This window comes from Salvelinus fontinalis, chromosome 28 (assembly GCF_029448725.1).
Source record: "Salvelinus fontinalis isolate EN_2023a chromosome 28, ASM2944872v1, whole genome shotgun sequence".
In the NCBI taxonomy this organism is placed as follows: domain Eukaryota; kingdom Metazoa; phylum Chordata; class Actinopteri; order Salmoniformes; family Salmonidae; genus Salvelinus; species Salvelinus fontinalis.
In genome coordinates, this window is record NC_074692.1 from 12,326,068 (window position 1) to 12,344,627 (window position 18,560).

The following is an 18,560-nucleotide window of genomic DNA, read 5'->3' on the forward strand; positions in this document are numbered from 1 at the left end:
GTTATACCTGGAATACTTCTCCTGTCTTATCCAGTGTCCTGTGTGAATTTAAGTATGCTCTCTCTAATTCTCTCGTTCTCTCTTTCTCTCTGAGAACCTGAGCCCTAGGACCATACGTCAGGACTACCGGGCATGCTGACACCTTGCTGTCCCCAGTCCGCCCGGCCTTGCTGCTATTCCAGTTTCAACTGTTTCTGCCTGCGGTTACGAAACCCCTACCTGTCCCAGACCTGCTGTTTTCAACTCTTAATGATCGGCTATGAAAAGCCAACTGAGATTTATTCCTGATTATTATTTGACCATGCTTGTCATTTATGAACATTTTGAAAATCTTGGCTCTCTCTAATTTTCTCCTTCTCTCTCTCGGAGGACCTTGGCCCTAGGACCATGCGTCGGGACTGCCGCCCGTGGTGACTCCTTGCTGTCCCCAGTCCGCCTGGCCTTGCTGCTATTCCAGTTTCAGCTGTTCTGCCTGCGGTTATGGAACACCCACCTGTCCCAGACCTGTTGTTTTTCAACTCTTAATGATCAGCTATGAAAAGCCAACTGAAAATTATTCATGATTATTATTTGACCATGCTTGTCACTTATGAACATTTTTGAACATCTTGGCATAGTTCTGTTATAATCTCCACCCGGCACAGCCAGAAGAGGACTGGCCACCCCTCATAGCCTGGTTCCTCTCTAGGTTTCTTCCTAGGTTTTGGCCTTTCTAGGGAGTTTTTCCTAGCCACCGTGCTTCTACACCTGCATTCTAGCTGTTTGGGGTTTTAGGCTGGGTTTCTGTACAGCACTTCGAGATATTATCTGATGTACGAAGGGCTATATAAAATAAAATTGATTGATTGATTGAGTTAAGAACAAATTCTTATTTATAATAACGGCCTACCTCAGCCAAACCCGGACGACGCTGGGCCAATTGTGCGCCGCCCTATGGGACTCGCAATCACGGCCGGATGTGATACAGCCTGGATTCGGACCATGAACTGTAGTGACGCCTCTTGCACTGAGATGCAGTGTCTTAGAAAGCTGCGCCACTCGGGAGCCCCATCGGTAGAAATGGTAAGATAAATTGGCATTCCAAATGAGAAAGCTTGCCGCCGACTCATGTAGTCTATTACCGGCAACTTCCAGAAAGTAATGGCAGAATCTGCAAAAGCCAGTAGGAGTGGGAGGAGGATGGTCGGGACAGGTTACGTTTTTTCTTCTTCTGGTTATCATGATCTCTGGCTCCCTCGTAAGTAATTTGTGTCTTATTTCATCAAACAATGCACTTAAAGCATCAGACAAGCTCAATGCATATTTAGTTGATTTTATTAAAACACAGAGGGTGTCTTTATATATGGAAAAATACACGTTTTAAAATGTTGAACAATTGGTTGAAAGAACAGGCGATTTTCGGTCCACCAAGATGTTTTGGGGGTCGGGGACAGCCCTGTGGTAAACTCCTCAATGTTATTGGATGAATCCCGGAACATATTCCAGTCTGTGCTAGAGAAACAGCCCTGTAGCCTAGCAACCGCGTCATCGGACCTCTACGTATTGAGCGTGGCACAGGTACTTCCAGCACCAAAAAAAAACAAACATAGAAAATAGCAGGATTGGTCAGAAGCCCGTAAAATGGCTGCTATCCATTGCAGTGCCATTCTCTCTCATTCAATAGTTGTGAGAGCAATAAGGAAACAGCTCCCATACATCCTAGCAGTAGAGTTACCGTTCTCTTGTCGGGGCAGTCGGAAGCCAGGAAGCCCAGCAACAGAGTGAAGAGGGTGGGCAGGATCTCCCGGAGGGTGCGGGGCGTGTTGGACACCACAATCTTCCACACGTGTAGGGAAGCCTGTCGCACCACCAGCTGGGTGTCTGAACGGCCCATATAGAGGCCAGACAGGACCCGGTTACGCCGCTCTCCACCCAGCGCTCCGATGATAGCCTGGGGGAGAGGAGAAAGAGGGCTCAGCACCAACACTACATACATTCAATATTATTTACCTCTCATATCAACCATTGTAGAACCAACAATCTATACAGGAAAATCATGTCAGAATACCTTGTTGGACTGCGCTGTGCCAAAGTTATCGTCCTCTGAAGCGGTCTCAGTGGTCATCTTGCCTGTGACTCCTGAAATGTGGAACAGTAGGTCTCCCAGCAGCTGCACAGAGCTGAATCTGTGGTCCAGAAACAACATGGAGGCTCAGTTAAGACTTACATTTCCAAGAAAAGTATTTAGTATACTATATTATGTTGCATATAATATCCAATAAAAAATTCACATTTTGACCAAAAGTGTAGATAATCCTCTAAGAAAACCATTGGTCCAAACCTCATGTCTCTATCATAACCTGTTCAAAATATATTGGAGTTTTGACCCAATATTTGGGCGACTAAATCAATGGAAGCCAGATATTTTTGTTGGGTCATAAAATCAGGAAAATAGCATGGCGTCAGATAGGCTGGATGCTGTGCGAGAATTAAAGCTCCTGGACAGGCCTACCATTGAACTTGTCATCCTTCTTCTCAAATCCGGAGGACATAAAACAACAGACGGATTTGAGAAATAGTATTTTCATATTTTAGTATACGCTGTTCATAGTAATGCAAAGTTTGTTCTTTTTCACAGACGTCTCAGAAAAACAAGCGTATCTCTGAAATGTCAATGGAACACTCAGCATATTTAAGCCTTTAACATTTAATTCAGCTGGTGTCATGCTAATTTTTCATTTGCACCTGCGGAAACAACTTGGAAGACGACCACAAAATATAAAATCCTAAAGTTTAGCCGAGAAACCTGCACCACTGTCAACGGAGCTTGGTGCTTATTGTCGATACGTTACAGAAAGACACCACTGAAAGATTCAGAACATGAAAAATCATATTTGTCTTGGTAAAACGCAATGTATAACACAAAGAAGTGAAATGTCATCACCAAAGTGCGTTTTCACCCACTGGACACCTTATAATATCACATAAATTATGTTTGAGTAGATGTCTGACCTAATCCTCCAGAGGTCGTCAAACAGGCCCTGTTCCAGTTCAGGCAGCAGCAGGGCGATGGCCGTCTCAGCGTACATGCTGATGATGCGCTGGCCGGCACGCAGGGCCGTGTCTCTCACATACTCATTCTCATCAGCAAGAGCCTGAAAACAGAGGGGGGGGGGACAGGTGAGAGGTATTCACAACCAGAGAGAGGGATGGTGGTGAATGGAGAGTGCTCCATACCTTGAGGATGCAGGGGATGATGGGGCCAACGTAGGGTGTGAACCTGTCCCCGAAGGTGAGTGGCAGGTAGATGAACATCATGATGTAACCGTCGCGGACGTGGGAGGCGATGTCCACCTTGCTGGCCGTCTGCACCACGTCTGGCATCAGCTTGTCCAGCTTCTCCACTCCCAGCCCAGCCATCACCTCAGCCAGACCTTGGGCAGCTCCAGAGCGGTCCACAGAGCTCTGCTCAGATGCTAGGGTCTCCATGAGCCAGGGAAGCAGGTCATCAAAGCACGACTCACCCATGCCCTTCACCATGGCACCCAGGGCCTTGGCAGACACGGTACGCACCTGGTAGAGGAGTGGAGAAGGAGCGAGAGTTATCAGGTAACCAAATCACATTCACTTGTTTGTTGGTGAGCTCTTCGGTACAAGCACATACATCAGGCACAGGGTCCAGCAGAGAGGCTTTGAGTCCAGGAATGACACTGGGCAGGTATGGGGACAGGTCCTGCAACACAAAGACAACACATTGTGTCAACCAATAGAAACACACACATAAAACAGTAGAGCATTTTAGAAGATCAATTGTAGTACAATGCAACTCAATATCCCAGGGCTGCTACGTACCTTCTGGTCTGTGAGGGAGTACATGTTGCCGATGATCTGAGCGGCCATCTTGCGAGTGTCGGTGGAGCGGTCCTGGAAGGCCCTCTGGACGATGGGCATGATGAGGGCCAGGGAGGGGGCGTCGATGAAGTGGACAAACTTGGTGTCCAGCAGCGTCTGCAGGCAGTTCTGGGTCTTACGGGAGGGGTCAGTGAGGGCATCTAGCAGGATGGGGGTTATGGCTGAGGGGGACAGAATATCTGTTAGTAACTATCCTGAAGTACAAATCTGAAATAATATCCTATTCATACCGCTCTGAACTTAAGTTTGTCATTTGTCTAACTAAATCTCAGAGTTTAACACAGCTCTCTTACCCAGGATCTCAGGGTTGCGGATGACAGAGCCAATCTGTCGTAGGGCCTGCTGGCCGGCATTCTGCACTTTGACATGGGAGTCAGTCAGCACCTCGGTCAGCTTGGGCACAATGCTGGGCAGGCAGGAGGACAGCTGCTTAGGGGCACAGTATGCCATGGCACCCAGGAGCTCCACAGAACCTGGAGGGAGGAAAAGAGAGAGAGAGCAACAGAAGCAGTAGTGGGGTGCAGAGGAAGGAAGGACAGGATAAGAGGTATGGCAGTATCAGGACTAACCAGCTGAAATAAGTCTAACAGGTGATTGATTTTGAATGGTTGTGTCCTCAGAGCTCTCTAAAAAGGCCCATGATGCTTGACCCTCACCTGCTTTTGTCCTCCAGGATTCCTCCTCAAGAGCCACCAGCAGGGAGGGCAGAACCAGCTTCACCCCATGGGCACTCAGGTTCCTCATCACCGCCTTGGCACAGTCATCTGCCGCCTGGGAAGGGGCAGGGAGGTTAGGCAGAGCGTAATGCACAACAAAACGTGAGTGAATGTGAGAATTATTAGGTGGGAAATGAGTGTTTGGTGTGAGAGAGGAGGACAGGCAGAGGGCGGTGGGATTGAAATGAGAAGCTGGTAATGGTCATCCTACCTCTCTGACATACTGGTTCCCGTCCCCGAAGCAGAGCAGGAGGTGAGGCAGCACGTGGACCACGTAGGGCTCAAACAGCTTCCCCAGCATGTTGCACAGCATCTCAAAGGCAAACAGAGCACCTGGAAAAGAGAGGGAGCGAGAACTGTATAAAAAAATCAGTCACAGATAACGGTAGAACCAATTAAACCATGGAGCCCAGCAAAGGTTAAGCAACTGGCGAGGAGTCACCGACCCTCTCTGCGTCTGAAGTTCTTCTTGTCCTGGATGGCGTCGGTCAGGGTGCTCATGATGTCCTGCTGTTTGAGGGCCAGGATGCCCAGGCCTTTGACCAGGCCTGCCAGGCCATAAGCCGCACCCTTTCTCTCAGCGTACTTGTCACTCTCCAGCAGCAGCTGCAGCAGCTTCCGCACCATTCCCCCAGCATCCTCCCTGATGGCAGGGACCAGAGGGGGCAGGCAGCTAGCCACAGACTCCTGGACCTGAGGGAGGGAGGAGAGACGGACAAGGCAACAGTTACTACAAGCAGGCTTAGTGTTGCTCGGCTGAGGCCAATGTGACAATGTAAAGGCATTTCATTGTAAAGGTCAATGCATATAGGTTATAGAAATCAAGATGAAACATATAAAAGAATAATGGGAGGGACTTTACCAGAGAAAGGTTGGTGGTCATATGCACATCCTTAAAAAACAGAGTTGCTGGACTAATGAAGGATACTTGAAAAGAACAGATAGGCCTGCTACTGTAATATGCTTCCAACTGCCACCTTCATTGATCCTTGTTGGATCCAAACCTTGTCAATAAAGGTGGTAATTGGGACCATGTTCAGTGTGCGGGCCTTTCTGTCCTTTTCAAGGGATTGTTCCAGTACCTGCTGTGAGGGTGTGGAAAGGGCAGTGATGAGCTTAGCCACGATGGGTTTGACCTTGGGGTCACTCTTGTCCAGATGTTTGGCCAGAGAGCCCATTAAGATGACCACACTCTGGCGGACTGAGTCGTAGCTGGCGTCCTGGGGGGCGTCCTTCAGGAACTCCTCGAACACCGGGAGCAGGGAGCTCACATTATCCTGGAACACAACAGGCAACACACTGCTCAAAAAGGAGCCACAAAAATGGATATACTGTATTGCGTTAGTAGGAGTCCATTGAGAGAAGAGCAATTGCATTGGGTGCCAGGAGATGGGTGTGGTTGTATAGAATAAATCAAATAAACCATGTTGGTACCTTTCCGTGTGTGTTGAGGGAGGAGAGGGCAGCGTCCAGCATGCAGCGCCGCACCTCAGGGTGACGGTCATTCAGGGCATCAGGAACAAAGAACAGGAAGAGAGGAGTGACCTGGGGCTCATCCAGGTACTGACACAGCTTGTTCAGAGCCAGGGCGATGCCACACCTGCAGACACCAACACACCCTTAGACACCATGCACAAGGTGGTCCCATTTAAACACAGCAAATAAGGATCTAGAGAGTAGAATAAGAGTTGTATTGACATTGTCGAGTGGCAGAGCGTCCTCTAACCTGGCTTCCCACTGGTCAGGTGGTTGTTCAGAGATGACTCGTCCCAAAGCATCCAGGACAGGAGGAGGTCTCTGTAAAAACACAACAGTTTCACATTGGCCCTGGTTCTAGCCTACAATATTACACCACTCCTGATACCCAGCGACTAGTGGCTACTCCTGAGCTGTGATAGGAGGAACACGGTGGAGGGAGACTCACGTAGAGTTTCTGGTGGTAGAGCTCATTGAGCTGGCCCAGGACTATGGGGGACTGGTCGCGGTACTCGCTGATGGCTCTGGACAGCGCCTCGGCCCCTGCAGTACGCACAGCCTCCTCGTGGTGGGTCACATCCCCGATGAGCAGAGAGCACAGCTCAGGGACCAGCTCCAGACACAGAGCCTGCCACAGCCTGGGGGAGAGAAGAAGGGGAGCAGAGTGGTATGGTTAGTCACAGCAGCTACGCAACATGAGATGGGAGACACGCTACTTCACAAAAGCAAAGTCATTCTGAAGAGGGGAGCTATATCCTTTATGCAAAGTATTAGTATTATATGAAAAGTATTACATAGATGGGGCAACATTAGCTACTCACTTCTCAGCCAGAGTCCTACCCTCCTCCTCCACATCAAACCTGGACACCCACAGCCTGCGGAGAACACTCAGACCACTGGGATCTGTACTTTCTGTAGGCAGAGCCATCTCCATCTCCGTCAGGCCCTGGACAGAGAGAGAAAGGGGTGGGACATTAACACACATCCAAAGAACCACGCACAGTAATTACGCACAGTACATACACACACACTAATCAAATCGCATTTGTCACGTGCCGAATACAGCAAGTGTAGACTTTACCGCGAAATGCTTAATTACGAGCCCTTTTAAATTACGAGCCCTATTAAAAAGTAAAACAAAATAACAATAATGAGGCTATATACAAGCGGTAACGAGTCAGTGTGCTGGTGTATGAGGTAGTTGGGGTGATTCATTGAGGTAATATGTACATGTAGGTAGGGTATGAAAAGCAGAAAGTCCGGGTGGCCGTTTAATGAACTGTTCAGCAGTCTTATGTCTTTGGGGTAGAAGAGGTTTCCTATTTCCTCACCCTGAGGGCAGCGTCTCTGACAGAGAAGCAGGGGGAGAGCAGAGCCTCCAGTAGGACGTCAATCTCATCCTGCTCAGCCAGAGCACAGCCCTTCTCTCCTCCTCCACTGGCACACACCGCCGTCAGACACTGGGACGCCAGCACCTGAAACACACACACAATTAGAGATCTACACACACACAGTATAAACGTACGTGACAGCTCTACTGATTAGTATTTGTCTGTAAATGTGGTAGAAGCATTGCCTGGCTACCCAGACTCCTTCCGAAACGTTCTTCTCCGCAATGAGTCTGGATCCGTGTACCTCCTCGACCCTTTACCAAATGCAAACACATTCGGGGCTGTCTGATTGGTCCATAAACCGATGGGTTGGGCCAGAGCGGCAGTTTGAAAATGTGTCTTTGATACTCTGATTAGTTAGAGACGATCCAATCACTGATGACTGTTTTGTACACCGCCCCTCTCGCCGCCACAAAGGTCTTCTATGATAGAAGTCTCAGACTTAAGTATGTAGCGGCATTGGATCGAGCAGCGGAAGAATTTAGTGCGTCGTTGTCAGGCTAATAGAAGCATGGTGTACCTGCAGTCTGGGTGCTGCAGTGGAGATGACTCTGGTCAGGAGCAGCAGCATACCGAAACGAGGTAGCAGCTCAGGTCCATTCTGAGAGAAAGACACAAGAAATATCATACAAACGTAAGCCCTTTGTCTATGACAGAGTGGAGAGTTTAGGAAGAGAGGACAAGTATATATATTGATAGGAGAACGCCTCAGACAAAGGGAGGTGACAACACACTGCTAAACTCCAACTTTTATTTTGGTGTTTGTATTTTAGCTCTTTTTCCTCCCCAATTACGAAGGTCGAGTCATGCGTCCTCCGAAACATCCGCCAACTTAACCCAGAAGTCAGTCGCATCAATGTGTCGGAGGAAACACGGTTCAACTGACGACCAAGGTCAACCTGCAGCCCGCCACAAGGAGTCGCTAGGGCGCGATGAGCCAAGTAAAGCCCCTCCGGCCAAACCCTCCCCTAACCCGGACGACGCTGAGTCAATTCTGCGCCGCACTATGGGATTCCCGATTACAGCCGGTTGCGATACAGTCCAGGATAGAACCCGGGTCTGTAGTGACGCCTCTGCACTGCGATGTAGTACTTTAGACCGCTGTGCCACTCGGGAGGCCCAACTTGATCAACTCTTACCTCATCGATGAGTATGTCTGTGGTGTCAACCTTGGCGCGGAGTTGAGCGTGCACATTGATGACCTGCAGGGCGCGGACCTGCATGCTCTCCGTCTCCTCGGTGCTGCCTGAGGAGTCCCTGAGCACGGTGTTGAGCAGGGGGAAACAGAAGGAGAAGGCTGGGGCAGACAGTGGAGCCATGTCTGAAACAACAGGATGAGCGCATTAGGCCACCTGCAGGTAATATACTTGCACTATGTCCTTGATGTGTGTTTTTTGTCACTATTGTCTCGCCCTCTCTCTGCGTGTGTGTCCTCACCACCACCCTTGCCCTCTCTGTGTGGGACAGTGTGCATGTGCAGCAGGCCGACAGTGCGCTGGGTGGCTGTATGTAGATCCTCCTGTCCCCAGGCCTCGTCCAGATCACACTCAGGTTTCATCAGGCGCAGCGTCACCTGGCCCACCAGCACAGCTGTGGAGAAGGCAGGGAGTAGAACACGCAGGAGGTTAGAGGAAGTCTCCTCACAGAAACTATTTCCCTCCACAGATCAGACAACTGGAGATATGTATAAGCAACAACTCTACAGTGTTCATGTAGGCTAGGTGGAATTTCCATCATGTTGCTTTCTCCTATCTCGTCCTGTGAGATCTGTGAAGGTGTGTGAACAAGAACACAGAGGGGGAAAGTGAGAGATAGCTCTCCCTAGTGTAGTAGTCCATGTACCCAGGTAGTGCAGCTCCTTGGAAATGAGACAGGCTCCTATGTCGAGGAAGGCCTGCTGCAGGTGTGGAGCGGCCAGGGGGGAGTGGAGAAGAGGCAGTAGGACCTGGAGGACCCCTGGGAGCTGCCAGGAGATCTGGGGAGGCTTCTGGATCAACGTTGCCTCCAGCAGACCCACAGCACACCGCAGCTCCATGTCCAACTGACAACCACAATCAAACAATCAATGATCAATCAAACAGGAATTTTATTATGTCAATGTCCAGAATCTAAAGTTTGAGAAACAGGGTACATGTTAAAATATCTGGCCGTACCCCTTGTAGTCTCTTGCGAATGGAGGACTCTTTCTCCAGCTGGGCTTGCATCATCTCCTTCTGTTTGCTGGTCAGCTGCAACTCGTCTTTGATTCCTTTCTTCTTCTTGATCTCCTAAACCACAACATCAAAATCCCAGTGAATTTCAAAACTACTTTCTTCAATTAATAATGGTTCCATCATAATTCAACCTACTAAAATGATCTGATAAGTTAACAGAGGAGGATCAAACCGTTCCAATATGCTCCTGTATCTAGTAACCCATAAGATGAGGTAGGAGTGCGTCTAGTCCCCATCAATCACAGTCCCCCAGTCTCACCTCCTGCAGCTCCAGTTCTATGATCTGTTCCTTATACGAGTAGGCCTTGTTCTCCCTCTTCATGTTGCCCTTCTTAGTGCTCTCCTGCTGGGCACTGCACAGGAAGAGAATAAAATGTTGAAACAAGCCTTTACAAGCAACAACAAAGAAATCAACACAGCCAAGGTGTTTTGGATCAATGATAAGTGTCTACAATGGTAAACCCACAGAACACCTCTTACAGTAGTGATACAGTGTGTTCGTGTCCTACCTCTGGATGATGCTCTTGTCATACAGCTCTCCCTCAGGGGTGAGCATGATGGCGTACTCCTCTCTGGTGACCTGCCGCAGCGCCGGATTGGACAGCCACTGTTTCACATGCTCCATCACCCGCGGCAGCAGCTTGATAGGAGAGAGACCGGACAGGGCACCAACCGCATTCCTTACAGCCTGGAGAAACAAGAGGACCAACCATCAGTCAGCCAATAAGAGAACAGGTCAAGTTGGACCATAGGCTTGTCTCAACTAATCACAAGAGCAAAAGTGGGCCTGAACCAACCCTTGGCTGTGAGTGTAAGTATGTATGTGTATTTCAATGTGTACATCTGATATAAGGATCTCACTATGAGAAATATGTTCTGACCTGATTGTCAGCGTTGGCCTCCAGCAGCCGTGGCAGAATGTCATCCAGGTTCTTGTCGATGAACTCATGGGCTTTGATGTTCATGCTGGACAGCAGGTAAGGCCACAGCCCGGGTCGAGCTGCAACTGCATTGGAGGAGAGGAGAACATACGTCAGTACTAGAAGTGGGTTTATACAAACTGCAGTGTGAAAGATGCTATAGTGTAATCCAACAGACCTATGGAGGGATGGTGGGTGACGATGAGGATCTCCATGGCCATCTTGTCTGCCTCGGCCGGGTCGCTCCACTGGCCAACTACAGAGCACACCACACACAGCGCTTCCAGCAGGACGCGAGGGGGACTGTAGGCCTTGCCCACCTCAGACAACTCCCCTGACTCCGCCTGCAGCACCTCCTGAGGCAACACCTGGGGTAAGATAAAGATGCAGTATTTAGTCAGTAGCTAGGTTTCCATCCAATTGGCCACAGATTTTCATGCAAATATTCTAAAATCTGCATAAAAACAATATGCGCATTTTCCCACCAGAGATGGAGTGACGATGTAGAGCACATACCAAATTAAAAAAACACAAGTAAATGGGTTTCCATCAAATGTTCAACTCTATTGATCGTTTTGTCACAAAAATGTTGCATTATATAGTGAATGTGCCCACTCTGGTGTTGGTTTGTCAGCTCTACAACAGCTCACAGATACCTACACTCCTATTATTCTTTTTATTTGTCAAATGGCAGCCAAGCGTCAATAATCATGTCACCAGAATAAGATTTTCGATATTTATTGGAAAGCATAAAGCATAAATTATTTCATCTGCAGCCTAATAAACTGCATGGCTTCCAGAGACGTAGTGGGAGGACCACAACATATCACGTGACTCCATGTTTAATTCGACATGATGGTTATTTTATCAATATTTGCACAATAATGCATTTCCGACGCATTTCTCGCATAATTAACTTTACAGACACAAAAAGATCTCACCCTGTCTAGAGTATTTTGTTCTGTAGACATTTGGAAAGTTTACCGATAAATGTGTTGTTTCCATCAGGCCTGTCGTGACATTTTTTTACCCGACATGTACTTTACTCACATAAGAAGGTTGGATGGAAACCTGGTTTATGACAAACACATAATACACTACAAATAGAAAGAAAATAAGATCCAAGTCTAACATCCCAATTTAATTATTCAGTCATTACTAGTTTATAGTACCACTGAAGTGAGACCTGACACTACAAATCCATTAAAATGTGTAGTGCAACCCATCGTCAACTATTCTTACCTTGTGTTTGTTGATGACCACTCTGAGTTCTCCCAGAAGGCCATAGGCTAAGCCGGAGCCGCCCAGGGAGAGCAGCTTCTTCACGATCTGCTGTGCCCGCTTCCGTACACGCCAACTACGAGACAGCAGCACCGCCACAGTGGCGCGGTGGTACATCCTATGGAAAGAGGAGCAATGGAGTTACAGTTAAGAGGAGAATGGGAACAATGTTTGGGAAACCGCTATGCTTGACCAGCGCCAAAGTCACTTACTGTGATTTGCCATTGGTGAGTCTGTGGGAGTGGTCCAGGAAAAGTCTCTCACACAGCTGTATCACTGTGCACAGAGCTGGGGTGAAAGAAGCCAGGTTAACTACTCAATGTCATTCCATATCTTGACACTTGTGTGATCACTGATCGTTGGCATATTTGTGTATTGTTTGTTTATGCCTCACCTTCCTCACTGGCCTGAGAGAGGAACTTCTCTGTGGTGAATAAGGGTTTATTCTCATCGAGGATCAGGGTCCAGAAGCCAGCCAACTTGGCCTCTGCAGCAAAAACAAAAAACACACCATTTTATGTCAGTCTCCAAACTGATGAACAAGGATGCTGTCCCCTGCAGGCAACCTCATTCAACAGAGTCAAAGATCTAGGCCTTCATTAATCTCATGGAGTGTCATGATCCTACTGTAGATTCACTCACCTGTCTGAGTCTCCAGCAGAGACAGTCGACTCAGGAGAACGGCAGCAGCCACACCCTCTGATAGCAGAGCATGCTGGGAGTTCTGGGCCGCAGCCTTCTCCACTGTCTGGATGAGGAGGGGCACGAGGTCAGATGCCTGTCCCAGAATGTCACCTGGGGAGAAGAGAGGGGTCAGGACTATGACACTGTGCCTCCTGCATGCTGTAGAGCTGGATCAATGCACACACACAAAAATAACAAAGTTGCCCAGCGCCTGTAACTAACTGACCTTTGAAAGCCCCCAGCATGGCCTGTAGGTATGCGTGGCGGACAGGAGAGGTGGAGGTCTTGAGGGTGAAGGCCTTCTTGAACCATTCCAACAGAGCCTTGGGGACCTCCACTGTGATCCGCCCACTCCACTGAGACAGAACAGCCACCGCGTGCACCAGGGTCCCCTCATGGACTGACAGAGAGAAACACATGAGCACCTCTCTCTTTACGGACGAAGGGAATGAGAAGGAGGAAGGAATGAGACATAGTTCTTACCTTCTTGTTGCAGATAAGGGATAAACAGCACAGCGACTGCAGAGCTGAGCGTTTGGCTGGAGGTGCCCGACACAGCATGACGGCTGCAGCTGCCGATACCTGGGCAGAACAAGTCAAAAGCAATCAAAACAGGGGTTAAAAGACAACATCCATCTGTCTGCAAGGCGAACATACTAAGTGCGGGTTATGAAAGACAGGACACTTGGGACAACGTTACCTGACAGCACACTCATCTTCTGGCCGAACGCTGTGAGCTTCCCCTCTGACCCTGAAAAACACACAGTTCTGTTAGTGCAAAAAGATAATTTACACTAGGTGCTGCCATATGTGCTCAAATGTTTCTTAGGTGAAAGTACGTGAGCTGTCCTTGCCTCCCAGGATGCTGAAGAGGTGTGTGACGACGTCCTGTACAGCACTTGGGTCACTACATTGCTTGGCCAGGTTCTGCATGGCCTGCACTGCCTGCTCCATCAGCTGGGGGTTATTGGCCTTCAGCTGGCCTGAAACGCATAGCACAGCATGGTTACACACACACACACACACACACACACACATTTCTAGATATAAAAGGCATGACTTACTTGCAATGCCTTTTCCAATATCCATGGCATACTGACTGAGGTCAAGTGTCACTGAAGCCAGTAGACAGGAGACGGCTGAAGGAGAGGGGAAAATATATCTTGAAAAGGACAAAACTACAATACATAGTATAGAATATACACAAAAGTATGTTGTGGTATTGGTTATGATATTAGCTACTGTACTCACTCTGCATGGCATTCTCTGGGCTGCGGAGCATAGCCTTCTGCAGGGCAGGCAGCAGCAGCTCCTTGAACTCAGAGTGGGAAACATGCCGCAGCAGCGAACCACTCTTGTCCTGCAGAGGAACACAAAACAGATTACAGAGAAGAATTTTCAGCACAAACACCCAAAAGATATTTCACAATACACATCAATTGTGGCGATGGGTGGTCTTTAGGTTGTGAACACCAATCTTTTGATCTCCCTGAGAAGCGGCAGTCCAGCTTCACTCACTAGTATGTGTTGGTGTGGTCTAGTCTTGCTCATGAGGACTGCCTTCATATACAGGTCCAATATGGCACTCTGAAAACAGAATACAGGCGTGGTTAGAGATTTCAAATGTGAGCATATGTGCTGACTCAATCTGCAAAAAATATTAAACATACCGAATTCAACTAATATCAGACTCGCCTTGTGTTTCTCTACAGTGGCCATGTCTTTGTGAGTTGTGCAGAAGTCCAGACACACCCCAAGCAGAGGCAGTGAGCTGGGGTTCTGTTCCAGTCTCAAAATGGTGCTTATATACTGATCAGCCAGGCCAGGGTTCTGGTAAAAACAGCAGAGACAAGCATTCTAAATCACAGCAGATCCAATATAGTGATTATACACTGGACCATGGTGACTTTGCCCAAATATTTCTTATAACTGTCGGGTCATTCCTTGAACGACAACTCCCACCTTCCTTACCTTTTTCCACATGTTGCTCAGGTTCTTCAGGGTTGACTTCAGTGCTGGCGCTTGAGCCCCACCCACCACCTCAGCCAGCAGCAAACTCTGGACCTCCACCTGTCAGAGGAAAGATAGTGAATCATGGATGAATGAACGCAGAAAAGTCCAAATCAAACATCTCCCACAAATGGTGTGGAACTAGAAAGCATACTGATAACTGACATGCTAAAATTGTTTCACAGTATAGAGAAAGACACGGCTTCTATAAGCATTGTCCTCGTTCACTTACCAGTTTCTTCCAGATGGGGCCCTCTCTTTTCTCTGGAGCCGAAAACACAGAGCGAACCAGCAGGCAGGTCCAGGCCAGCCCGGTGAAGGCAGCCGAGCCTGTACTCTTACTGACAACGCCACAACATATAACAGATGGACAGGGAACCAAAACAAGGTATTCAATAAGAATTTGTTCTTAACTGACTTGCCTAGTTAAATAAAGGTAAAAAAAAAAAAAAAAAAAAAAGGTATTCAATATGTGGTTGAATTAGTACAATATTGCACATAACATACTGTAAATGTATATACAAATTGATACAAGGCATTTGGCCATGGCCCTCTACCTTTCCCCATGTCCTACCTGGGTACTCCATTCTTGCTGATAACACCACTGTTGAGGAGGCAGTGGAGGAGGCTGGTTGCTAGGATTTCAGGTTGAGACTCGGCCAATTGGCCAATGACTGAGAGAAGGGCTCGTCGAGATGCAGCATCCCTACAGAGTAGCCAACATTTTTATTTTAACACAAGACACACTACTAAGCACTAAACTAAGGAGATTATTGACGACTACAGGAAAAGGAGGACCGAGCACGCCCCCATTCTCGTCGACGGGGCTGTAGTGGAGCAGGTTGAGAGCTTCAAGTTCCTTGGTGTCCGCATCAACAACAAACTAGAATGGTCCAAACACACCAAGACAGTCGTGAAGAGGGCACGACAAAGCCTATTCCCCCTCAGGAAACTAAAAAGATTTGGCATGGGTCCTGAGATCCTCAAAAGGTTCTACAGCTGCAACATCGAGAGCATCCTGACTGGTTGCATCACTGCCTGGTACGGCAATTGCTCGGCCTCTGACCGCAAGGCACTACAGAGGGTAGTGCGTACGGCCCAGTACATCACTGGGGCTAAGCTGCCTGCCATCCAGGACCTCTACACCAGGCGGTGTCAGAGGAAGGCCCTAAAAATTGTCAAACACCCCAGCACCCCAGTCATAGACTGTTCTCTCTACTACCGCATGGCAAGCGGTACCGGAGTGCCAAGTCTCGAACAAAAAGGCTTCTCAACAGTTTTTACGCCCAAGCCATAAGACTCATGAACAGGTAATCAAATGGCTACCCGGACTATTTGCATTGTGTGCCCCCTTCCTCTTTCTACGCTGCTGCTACTCTCTGTTTATCATATTTGCATAGTCACTTTAACTATACATTCATCTACATACTACCTGAATTGGGCCGACCAACCAGTGCTCCCGCACATTGGCTAACCGGGCTATCTGCATTGTGTCCCCACCCACCCACCAACCCCTCTTTTACGCTACTGCTACTCTCTGTTCATCATATATGCATAGTCACTTTAAACATATCTACATGTACATACTACCTCAAACAACCTGACTAATCGGTGTCTGTATGTAGCCTCGCTACTGTTTTTCACTGTCTTTTTACTGTTGTTTTTATTTCTTTACTTACCTATTGTTCACCTAATACCTTTTTTGCACCATTGGTTAGGGCCTGTAAGTAAGCCTTTCACATGTTGTATTCAGGGCACGTGACAAATAAACATTGATTTAACAAATTACTAACTGGGGAATCCTTAAGAGCAGTAGGCTAATTGAGGGCACCTACCTGTATCTGTGTGGAGTGAGACAGAAGAGCTTGCATAGCCCTTTAATGGCTGTCTCTGGTAGCTCTGTAAGGACACACATACACATCATTGTCAATCACTGACATCAGTTTGCTATAATCTTGACCACCCAAGCCAAATAATACACAAGGAGCGAGAGCAGAAAATAAAACAATTATGCCGACTGGGGTACATGTCTTCTCACCTTTGCCACTAATGCACTGCTTCAACTCGCCAATGACCTCTTTGCGCTCTCTTACACTGGCTGTGGTCACTTTCACAGCAAATTTCTTCAGTGTGTCTGAAACCTGTTGCAATACACAGACATCCGAAATCAAAAAATAAAGCTGTGTCTGGCAATGTGTGTCACTGGGGCAACGTCAATCATTTGTACCACTTGCACTGCATCTCTAAAAAATTATGTTTTAAGTTATAACTTTGCCAGACGTCTCCAACTGATCAAGATGAAAAACAAATATTCTGAAATTATGGTATGACATCGGGCAGAAAATGATGAGACCACTCATAACAATCAAAACATTTTATTTAGCAAAATGTGGGATACTGAGACATGCATGGTCACCAAATGCATTATATGACATTCAGAAGACAATCTTGTTTGGCTTCTTATAACTGGATAGCATTAACTAGCAATTAAGTGTAACTATGTTCCAAGAACAACTTCATGAAATGATTCATGCTACCTAACAAGTAAATTAGTTAGGCTGGCTAAAACTTGCTCATCTAGTTGGCATTTCGATGCATCTCAATCAACGGAGTTGGTCACCAATATGCACAAGAAAATTCGCTTAGTAGTTAGCTAACAACAGCTAGCCGGCCAAGTCTTGCTAGTAGTAGTCGACTAAACGCAACTCCACGATTTATGATGGAGTTGAGCGGCGACTAGCGTGGGCGGACTGGAGCTCCGACGTCACATAAAATGAAATCAAAAACATTAAATTCTTTGCGTAAATGGAGGCTATTCTTTGTTGCCGTGTTCAAATGCTTGTAAGAAACTATGAAACATGGACATTTCGTGTGCTCAAATGCAGTTTTTTATTAACGTAATGTTGTGTGACGTCAGAACTCCAGTCCGCCCACACTATGCGCCGCTCAACTCCATCGCAAATCGTGGAGTTGAGTCGGCTATGCTAGTAGTAGCTACGTTAGAGCTATGTGGGGTGTAATCATTAGTCCAAACAGTTACAAAACGGAACATTGTCCAACGACAACGAGAGTTCATATTGGACATATCGAGGTAGGTTCCTCCTGGTTTCGTTACGTTTGGTTCCTAGTGAATACACCCCTGGGGTATATTCATTACTCCAAATAGTGGTAACGTGTCATTGTTTTTCAACGAAAACGAGTGTTTCTATTGGACAGTTGCAGGTACGTCCCTCCCGATTTGCTGAACATGTCCAATAGAAACATTTGGAGTCATTATTAAACCCCTGCACTCTCCGCATGTAACGTAACTACTAGCCAGGTTGCTAGCTAGCTAGCTTACCCTGCTGGATATACTGTTTACATCAATTTTTTTTACAGGAAAACACACAGACAGCCACAAAGTAATTATCCCTCATAACATCTTCATTGTCAAAAGTAATTGGTCGACAAATTCTCGAGGAAGAATCAGCACAATTTTAAACATCAGCGACACAAACCTGCGTGTCCGCTGCCATCTTGCCGGTCTCGAACTAGGAAGTACTTGTCACTTCCGGTTCATTTACAACGCATGATCACCACGTGGAGTGGTAGATATTTGGAATATCTTTGCAATTGATACACAACCTAAAACGTTAACTGTGCACATATATTTTCATTTAGAAGGTAATCTCAAGTCTGTGTGTGTTTTCTGTCCTTCTTCAAACCTTCCACACTGCATCCAAGGGCCAAAATAGTTGGCTGCTAGGAGGTATGTCAAGGACAGATTTAGTCGGGTCTTCTTGCTTTCCTCATACAGAAAAACATTTACCCAACTATTCTTACGAATATTGTTTGTGAATTTACTTTTCTTTGCAAAAATAATGACATCTTGATTTCGCCACTGAGGCAGAGGCAGGTAGATATTTCTGTCAAAAATCATCTAGTGTGCTAAATCCATTCTTAATTATTCCTAGATGGGTGAAGGTCACTTCTATGTCC

General features: G+C 47.3%; 1 protein-coding gene across 1 annotated transcript in view; it reads right to left on the reverse strand.

Annotated features, from left to right (window-relative positions):
• The window catches only part of LOC129826180 (eIF-2-alpha kinase activator GCN1-like), a 36,902-nt gene extending 18,776 nt beyond the window's left edge, over positions 1 to 18,126 (reverse strand). The window contains exons 1-43 of the mRNA XM_055886599.1: positions 18,080 to 18,126; positions 16,621 to 16,723; positions 16,418 to 16,481; positions 15,157 to 15,288; positions 14,815 to 14,923; positions 14,544 to 14,642; positions 14,268 to 14,402; positions 14,091 to 14,159; positions 13,824 to 13,932; positions 13,637 to 13,711; positions 13,427 to 13,555; positions 13,273 to 13,323; positions 13,056 to 13,154; positions 12,799 to 12,972; positions 12,531 to 12,683; positions 12,283 to 12,375; positions 12,101 to 12,176; positions 11,850 to 12,006; positions 10,786 to 10,975; positions 10,569 to 10,693; positions 10,197 to 10,375; positions 9,947 to 10,040; positions 9,628 to 9,741; positions 9,317 to 9,515; positions 8,912 to 9,064; positions 8,614 to 8,795; positions 7,995 to 8,075; positions 7,415 to 7,558; positions 6,905 to 7,029; positions 6,532 to 6,721; positions 6,334 to 6,404; positions 6,042 to 6,207; positions 5,690 to 5,884; positions 5,054 to 5,300; positions 4,819 to 4,940; positions 4,548 to 4,662; positions 4,185 to 4,364; positions 3,832 to 4,052; positions 3,644 to 3,712; positions 3,217 to 3,552; positions 2,992 to 3,134; positions 2,048 to 2,165; positions 1,715 to 1,930 (exon numbers count right to left, since the gene is read on the reverse strand). Coding sequence (XP_055742574.1) covers positions 1,715 to 1,930; positions 2,048 to 2,165; positions 2,992 to 3,134; positions 3,217 to 3,552; positions 3,644 to 3,712; positions 3,832 to 4,052; positions 4,185 to 4,364; positions 4,548 to 4,662; positions 4,819 to 4,940; positions 5,054 to 5,300; positions 5,690 to 5,884; positions 6,042 to 6,207; positions 6,334 to 6,404; positions 6,532 to 6,721; positions 6,905 to 7,029; positions 7,415 to 7,558; positions 7,995 to 8,075; positions 8,614 to 8,795; positions 8,912 to 9,064; positions 9,317 to 9,515; positions 9,628 to 9,741; positions 9,947 to 10,040; positions 10,197 to 10,375; positions 10,569 to 10,693; positions 10,786 to 10,975; positions 11,850 to 12,006; positions 12,101 to 12,176; positions 12,283 to 12,375; positions 12,531 to 12,683; positions 12,799 to 12,972; positions 13,056 to 13,154; positions 13,273 to 13,323; positions 13,427 to 13,555; positions 13,637 to 13,711; positions 13,824 to 13,932; positions 14,091 to 14,159; positions 14,268 to 14,402; positions 14,544 to 14,642; positions 14,815 to 14,923; positions 15,157 to 15,288; positions 16,418 to 16,481; positions 16,621 to 16,723; positions 18,080 to 18,097 — 5,820 coding nt within the window. The 5' untranslated portion in view covers positions 18,098 to 18,126. The remainder of the gene's footprint in view (positions 1 to 1,714; positions 1,931 to 2,047; positions 2,166 to 2,991; positions 3,135 to 3,216; positions 3,553 to 3,643; positions 3,713 to 3,831; positions 4,053 to 4,184; positions 4,365 to 4,547; positions 4,663 to 4,818; positions 4,941 to 5,053; positions 5,301 to 5,689; positions 5,885 to 6,041; positions 6,208 to 6,333; positions 6,405 to 6,531; positions 6,722 to 6,904; positions 7,030 to 7,414; positions 7,559 to 7,994; positions 8,076 to 8,613; positions 8,796 to 8,911; positions 9,065 to 9,316; positions 9,516 to 9,627; positions 9,742 to 9,946; positions 10,041 to 10,196; positions 10,376 to 10,568; positions 10,694 to 10,785; positions 10,976 to 11,849; positions 12,007 to 12,100; positions 12,177 to 12,282; positions 12,376 to 12,530; positions 12,684 to 12,798; positions 12,973 to 13,055; positions 13,155 to 13,272; positions 13,324 to 13,426; positions 13,556 to 13,636; positions 13,712 to 13,823; positions 13,933 to 14,090; positions 14,160 to 14,267; positions 14,403 to 14,543; positions 14,643 to 14,814; positions 14,924 to 15,156; positions 15,289 to 16,417; positions 16,482 to 16,620; positions 16,724 to 18,079) is intronic.
• Positions 18,127 to 18,560: the final 434 nt, after the last annotated feature.